The following is an 8,251-nucleotide window of genomic DNA, read 5'->3' on the forward strand; positions in this document are numbered from 1 at the left end:
TTTGAGGTATGGATTGATGAACCCTGTCAGAAGGAATACTACAAAGAAAAGTTGTATTCTCTTCATTGTTTGTGTTTGAAGTAGTGGGAAAGAGAGCGACAATCCAAACGAGAAGTTGCGGAATTGAAAGAGAAACTCAAGGAGGTGGAAGAAGAAAAATAAACTGGAAGGCAAATTTAAGTGATTGGAGCAGAGAATACTACGCGGTCGTGACTAAACAATGATATGTACATGTTGAGCGTAGTAGTGTATCTTTTTGTTTCTCGTGTCATGTGTTTTCACTAGTTGTACTGAATTTATGTTATGTTAGGTTTGCTATGTTTGTGTTTGTGTTGTAGAGTTAAAATAAAATTGTTGTTCAAATTATGTTAAAATAAAATTGTTGTCAAAATAAAATTCTTTCCATTATTTACATAATGTATTATTTACATAAAATACAAAAAAATAAATCAATGTGTCCCACAACCTGTGTGCTTCAATGCAGCCACTGGCCTAAGGCGCATCCCCTGTCGCCTGGGTACACTATCACGATCATCCTCATCATGTCGCCTCTTTATATAAGGATACGTTGTAGGATCATCGTCAGTAGAGCTGGCAGGATCGGTAGAAGGGGTCGTCGGTCCATCAGCAACCTACAAAACAATTACTAAGCTTAGTATATGAAAATGTATATTAGTAATGTACGTGTTAAGTCAAAAACATTTTCTTACCATGGTCTCGTAGGGGTCCTAAATATAAGCATATGTGGTGTCCTCATCATCGCATAAAGTGGGCTCCGTGATGGGTTGAGACGAAGCCTTAATAAGAATATTAAAAATTAATTTATGGCAAATCATTAAGGAAAAAAATAAATTAAAATTTAACAGTAATACAGACATACCTACGTCTGTGATAGATCCACCGCAACTATCGGGGATGAGCCAAAACTCAACCTGCACCCACTATCCACGTCTCGGGTCGCCGGATCCTCGGCTGCGGTAGATGGGCCTGAAAAGAACTGGTCTACATCTCCGTCGAATGTACCTGTGATCAACAATGGATCTCATGAGGTGACCTGCGATATTGGCAGCTCCAGCTGAAGGCTTGTCACGACCCAAAATCCCAACCCGGTCGTGATGGCTCCTCTCGTGAGGACAAGGCCAGCCAATCAACAAAACAGTACATCTCTTTAAAATTACTTAGCAGGAATAAGTCTAAATCGTGAGCAATATAATCTTAAATGCGAAATAAACATGATAGAACAAGGAAAATCATCCCAACTCAGCCCGAAATCGGGGTGTCACAAGTCATGAGCTACTACAGAGTTTACTAATATTTTACAAAGTCTGGAATTATCATAAATAACAAAGATAAGGGAGAAAACGGGGCTATGGACGTCAACAGCTGCCTCGTTACTCCTAGTCACCGCCTGGCCTGGAAAAAATCAGCGCTCAGGAGCGAACTCAGCTCTGCCTGTATCTGCACACATGGTGCAGGGAGTAATGTGAGTACCCCGACCCAGTGAGTAATAAAAATAAATAACGACTGAAAACATGAAATCTCATAACGGCAAAATATAGCGCTATCCTAAGTAGTAAAATCAGTTATACAGTAAAACAGTGAGTATCAGATAATTCTTCTTTTAAAACAGTAAAGACAAATAATTTCCACAGTAAGGATAAATCAAAAGCTTGCCCCTCGGGCTCAATATGTAAATCTCAGTATAGTATCAGCCCCTCGGGCTCACTCCCAACTCACCAGCACACAACATCATCCCCTCGGGCTCACTCCCAACTCACCAGCACACAACATCAGCCCCTCGGGCTCACTCCCAACTCACCAGCACACAACATCAGCCCCTCGGGCTCACTCGCAACTCACCACACACAAGCAACGGCCTCTCGGGCCCACTCCCAACTCACCTGGGTACCCTGCGCTCACTGGGGGTGTGTACAGACTCCGGAGGGGCTCCTATAGCCCAAGCGCAATATCAATAGGCCTGAAAGCCTTCACACATCACACACGAGGACTGAAAGCCTCCTCATATAACACTCGAGGCTTGAAAGCCTCCTCACATCACTCAACATATCCTCACGTATGGCCCTCGGCCTCAATCAGTCCAGAAAATAATCATAAGCCTCTTGGGCATCAGTAAAACAATAGTGCTCAGCTCAACAGCATTATAAATATCATTAAATCTCGAGTTGAGTATAAATGTAGCTGAGTTCACAAAATAATATAATTCAATTGGACTGAGTTCAAATAATATCTCAATTCGTGAGGAAAATAGTGATGTAAATTCACAAAAGATTTCAGATAATTGGCACGAAGCCCAAATATGGCAATAATCCCAATCATAGTGAAAAACAATAAATCTTTATCAATTACGCGGTAAAAATATCAACTGAGATGGACCAAGTTACAATCCCCAATAGTAAATGACCCCGCGCTCGTCATACAACGCGTGTCTCATCTCAACATAGCAGTATGTTGTGCAATCCGGGGTTTCAAACCCTCAGTGCATCATTTAAAATCATTACTCACCTCAAGACGGTCCAACGTCTACTCCGCTATGCCCTTGCCTCTCGAATTTACCTTTTCGCGCGTCGAATCTGGTCAAAACCACAACGAATACATTACAATAGGCTAAGGGAATATAACCCAATTGAAAAGACTCGAAAAATATCGAAATTCACGAAATTCGCAAAACCCGAGACCCGGGCCCGCTTCTCGAAAAATTATGAAAGTCACATCACCGGATTTGTCGTCTCTCCACGAGTCCGTACATATAAAATTTACCAAAATCGGAGTTCAAATGACCCCTCAAATCTTCAAATCTTATTTTCAAATCCCTAGGTCCAAAATCCCCAATTTACACCTCAAAAACATGTAATCTAGTCAGATTATTCGATGATAATTCAATATTATGGAGTAGAAATAATCACAAGTGACTTACCTCAAGATTTCTCATGATTTCTTGCTCAAAAATCGCCCCAAACCGTGTTATTTCGCAAGAAAATAGGTAAAAAAAAACGAGCAGAAACGCAGCAGCTTTTAATAAGCAAATCTGGTCGCTAAAGACCCAAATCTGGTCGCTAGAGGTGCTAATCTGGTCGCTAGAGGTGCTAATCTGGTCGCTAAAGGTGCTAATCTGGTCGCTAAAAAGGCTCTAACTCCTTCATACGAACTCGAAATTAGACGATTCTTGTTCCTATGAGTCACAAATAATAATACGAACACAACTCTTAAATCGAAACTAAATTCGGAGCTCATTTGCCCAGTGCGATATCCATTTTGCTCGTTAAACAATTACTAATATTTCGCGTCAAAAACCCAATCGCGACTTGATGAAATTAGACCAAAATTTCCAGATTAGTCCTATAATTCATTATCAAAATTCTGAAAGTCTCGGAATCAAATTTGGATCTCTAGAACTAAAAATGAACCTTTAGATCATTACATTTATGCTCAAAACGGCAAAAATCTTCCAAAAACTCTTCCAAAATTTGTCCGAGCCTCATGGGATCCCAACAAAGAATACTAACAAGTCCCATAATATGACACAAACTTAGTTGTTTCTTCGAATCACCAAAAACAATGCAAAAATACTAAATTCACCTCGGATTCAAGCCTATGAACTTTGAAACTTCTAATTTTCACATCCGATGTCGAAACACGTCAAAACCAGTCCGAATGATCTCAAATTTTGCAGACAAGTCCAAAATGACATAACGAAGCTACAGAAACTCTCAGAATTCCATTCCGAGCCTCGGATCAAAATCTTACCTATCAACCGGAATTCGCCAAAATACTAACTTTGCCGATTCAAGCTTAATTCTACACCGGTCATCACAAAAATATTCCGGACACACTCTAAGTCCCAAATCACCTAACAAAGCTATCCGAACCATAAAATTCACATTTCAAGCGCTCTAACACATAAGTCAATATCCGGTTGACTTTTCCAACTTAAGCTTCCTTAAAAGAGACTAAGTGTCTCAAACCTTACCAAAATCATTCAGGAATGACTTCAAATTTTGTACACAAGTCACATTCGACATTACGGACTTGCCCCAACTTTCGGAATCGCATTCCGACCCCGATATCAAAATTTCCACTTCCAGTCGAATTTTCTCAAAAACCTTCAAATTTCTATATTTAGCCAAACGGCTCCAAAATGACCTACGGACCTCCGAATTCACTTCCGATCGCGCTCCCAAATCCAGAATCACCATACGGAGCTACTCCCAGTCTCGGAATTCCAAACAGACATCAATAACACTAAAATGCATTTTAAGCCAAACTGATGCAATTTTTTCTAAAATGCTATCTTCCACAATAGGCGCCAAAACGCTCCCGGGTTATCCAAAACTCGATCCGGGCATACGCCCAAGTCCGAAATCATCATACGAACCTGCTGGAACCTTCGGATCCCAATTCCGAGGTCGTTTACTCAAAATTCCAATCCTAGTTCATTTCTTCAATTTTAAGCTTTCAAAATGAGAATTTTCATTTAGATTTGACTCCAAACTCCCTGAATTTTAATTCTGACCATACATACAAGTCAATATACCTGAGATGAAGCTGCTCATGGCCTCAAATTGTTGAATGACGTGCCGGAGCTCAAAACGACTGATCGGGTCGTTACAAGGCTGTACAACGGCATGCTGCTGGAAGGCTTGTCTTGCTGAGAGATGTTACCAGGCTGATCATCTCAAAGATCCTCATCAGGTTCCTCAACAGGTGCCTCAACTCCCCCTTGCTGGGGACCACCTCCTCATCGTCCCCCACGACCCCGTGGGGCAACCCTGCCTCGTGGGATAGCCCTGCCTCATGGGGCAACCCTAGCTCGTGCCCGTCCCCTCGGACGTGCGACAGGCCTACCCCGATGGTGTTGCTCTAGCGCCACATACTCAACAGCATGATCTAACCTCTCATCCTCTCTGGTTTGTTGCAGTGTCCGAAGAGCCAGCTCTACCACCTATCGGCCATACTCAGTGACTGCAGGATTGTCGGCATGCTGCTGCATGTGCCGTCCCAGTCGGTAGAATAAATGATGACCAATAGCATGCATAACATTTAAATATTAATTATAGAACGTTATATCACAGTTATAAGTATGGGTTCCAAAAAAACATACCAGTGCCTCGTGCCTCCGGCGTATGGTCTGTACCGACCGCCAGCTTGATGAACGGGGTTCCCGATCATCAGTCGGATAATGCGGCAGTACCAGGATGCATAAATCTCAGTAGTCGCTTCCTGGATCTGTGAAGGTGGGGACGGAATCAGGCCCTCTTACTGGTCCCAAGTATGGACCTGCGCCTCTAGCCATTCTACAAATGCATCGTCCGCCCTCGAACGATCATCCCGCTGATAATGTGTAGCCTCCCATGTAGGCTCCCTCGGTATAGTCTGTAGATGGTCAAACTGGAGAAGTACCCGCTCTGTGACATGATGCTCCACAATATCGAGGCACATAAAAGTGAGTATGTGCAACACAAGTGAATTTATAACAAGTTTAGGTACATTTTTACTTGTGAGGCCTCCAGCATATCCAACACATCCCTGAAAAGGGGGAGATTATGATGAGCATCAATGGCTCGGTAATTTCCACGCCGGAGAACCCACCTCCTAGCTAGAGGGAGAAACGGAGGTGCTACATCTGGAGGTAATGGTGGTAGAGCTGGCTGCAACGGTAGGAACCTCTCCCAGACCCAAACCTAACATACAAGGTTGACGTAAAATTTAAGAGTCATTTTGACTATATAGAATTGGAAGCAATGAAGAGAGTATTCGAATATGTTGTCACCTGTAGAAGCGGCAGAAAACCACATACGTCGCTCTGGGTGCCCATGCTAGCTCGGCACATACTCTTGTACAAGTAAGTGAGAACAGCAGCACCCCAGCTGTACTGGGGTAACTCATCTAGCTGATGAAGATGATGTAGAAATCGCATACTCACTAGATTTTCCGAAGTGTTCGGGAACAAGAAACACCCAAAAAGAAGGATCAGCGCCAACCTCGTGTACCGGTGAATATGTAGATCATCTATCTCGCCGGTGATGTCAGGGTGCAATACCTCCAAATGTTGCCTAATAGCTGTCACAGAAATGTGACTGCCCCCTGAAGCTGCAGCCTCACCATGTGGCCTGAAACCAATGAACTGTTGCAGCAAGTCCAAATACTGGGCACGCATCATAGATCTCATATACTGAGGCAGTGCAACGGCCAGTCCATCAGCAGGCAGCCCATATAAAACCTGAACATCCTGAAGCGTGATGGTGGCCTCGCCAATGGGCAGGTGGAAAGTGTGTGTCTCCGGTTGCCACCGCTCTATCAATGCCATGATCAGAGACCAGTCGAGCTGCAACCTCCCAATCTCAAAAATCCTATAGAAGTCTGTATCATGCAGGCGCTGGACTACGGGGGGATGGAAAATTCTCTACCTCATAAAGTCCCACACGTCGTCCACTCTCCTGGCGCGGAGAGTCTGCTCCACTAGCTCTCCCTCCCATACGTAGGCAGACCTATGATCGCCCTGTAACACTAATATCTCATCCTAGAAAGGTCCAGGATGCACAGTCAGCACGTCCATGTCGTCTACTGTAAATTAAACAATATTAATTGTGTGTTTGTGTTATAATAATTAATATTTAAATTTTTTATTGGACAGACTATATATCTATGGGTTCCATGCTCGATATTTGAGGCCCAGTAGCACCAAGCTATCCTGAATTCTTATGTTTGTCAATTTCAATATTTTTAGAATTTTGTTTTTTTTATAAATTAAGTATTTAATTATTTAATTGGACAGAGTATATATTTATGGGTTCCAGGCTCGATATTTGAGGCCCAGTAGCACAAGCTATCCTAAATTCTTATGTGTGTCAATTTCAATATTTTTAGAATTCTGTTAGTTTTATAAATTAAATATTTAATTATTTAATTGGACAGAGTATATATCTATGGATTCCAGGCTCGATATTTTAGGCCCAGTACCATCAAGCTATCCTAAATTCTTATGCGTGTCAATTCTAATATTTTTAGAATTTTGTTTATGTTATAATAATTAATATTTAATTATTTAATTGGACAAAGTAAATATCTATGGGTTCCAAGCCCAATATTTGAGGCCCAGTAGCACCATACTATCCTGAATTCCTATGTGTCAATTTCAATATTTTTAGAATTTTGTTAGTTTTATAAATTAAATAATTAATTTTTAATTGGACAGAGTGTATATCTATGAGTTCCATGCTCGATATTTAATTTGACAGCATATATTAATTTGTTAGTTCTGTGTGTTTGTTTTATAAATTAAATAATTAATTTTTGTAAAGTAGTTGGATAGAGTTTGTAGTTAGTAGATACTTAAACTACAGAGATTCTACGCTAAAAGGCTCTGTATTTTACTACGCTAAAAGGCTCTATATTTAACTATGTTATAAGGCTCTATATTTTACTATGCTATAAGGGCATTATTCTTTATGCAAATAAATAATCTAAGCTAAATAAAACCAACAAACATATTTTAATAAAATAACATTCACAAAATTACATATAAAACAATAAAAGAAATTTATGGACATGTTTATTAACAAGAAAAATTATTTCTCAACTTTTAACTATTTTTTTTAAATAGTAATAATTTAATTCGGATAAAAATAATATACAAATTTAATCACAAACAAAACACAAAACAACGTGGTAACACATTCAAGACAACTAATATGCATTATTATACGAGTTTTGACATAAACTAAATCGGAATACCTCGATATATGTTTTCAGAAAAGTCGGAAAATTAAAATTTTGAGCCGAAACGAGGAAACCACAACAATCGAAGGTTTGGGTTGTATGCGGGACCTACAATCTTCACTTTTTGTGTGTCGGGTGGGGCCACTCGAATTGTGGTAGAGTATCCCCTAAGAATAAGGATAATATTATGAGAACTTGTCTAAGATACTTGACCATATCATGCTTGCATACCTGTTAAAATATAAGACTGTCACAACCCCGGTTTGCCCTCCGTGAACCATCGTAATGGCACCTAGTCTCTACGAGTAGATAAGCCTAACAAAGCGGAATATAAACAATAATTGCGGAAGAGATAATTAAATACTGAAATAATGAAATAAAACAGTGTTTAAAATGTTGCTCAGCATACACAATAACAACTCTTGAACTAATAACTTTTCCCAAAACCCAGAATCTCATGATCACAAGCCTTTGAGTATCTACAAGCATCTAACTCCAAAATATCTAACAAAGA

The 8,251-nt window shown here is 40.5% G+C and overlaps 1 protein-coding gene across 1 annotated transcript; it reads right to left on the reverse strand.

The window, feature by feature from the left end:
• Positions 1-449: 449 nt before the first annotated feature.
• Positions 450-6,325, reverse strand: LOC142165917 (serine/threonine-protein phosphatase 7 long form homolog). The gene is made up of 4 exons (XM_075224305.1): positions 6,000-6,325; positions 5,789-5,885; positions 5,514-5,699; positions 450-632 (listed from the first exon to the last, which is right to left on the reverse strand). Exons 1-4 carry the CDS (start codon positions 6,323-6,325, stop codon positions 450-452), a joined length of 792 nt encoding a protein of 263 aa, XP_075080406.1.
• Positions 6,326-8,251: the final 1,926 nt, after the last annotated feature.

Source organism: Nicotiana tabacum, chromosome 11 (genome assembly GCF_000715075.1).
Source record: "Nicotiana tabacum cultivar K326 chromosome 11, ASM71507v2, whole genome shotgun sequence".
NCBI classification, from domain to species: domain Eukaryota; kingdom Viridiplantae; phylum Streptophyta; class Magnoliopsida; order Solanales; family Solanaceae; genus Nicotiana; species Nicotiana tabacum.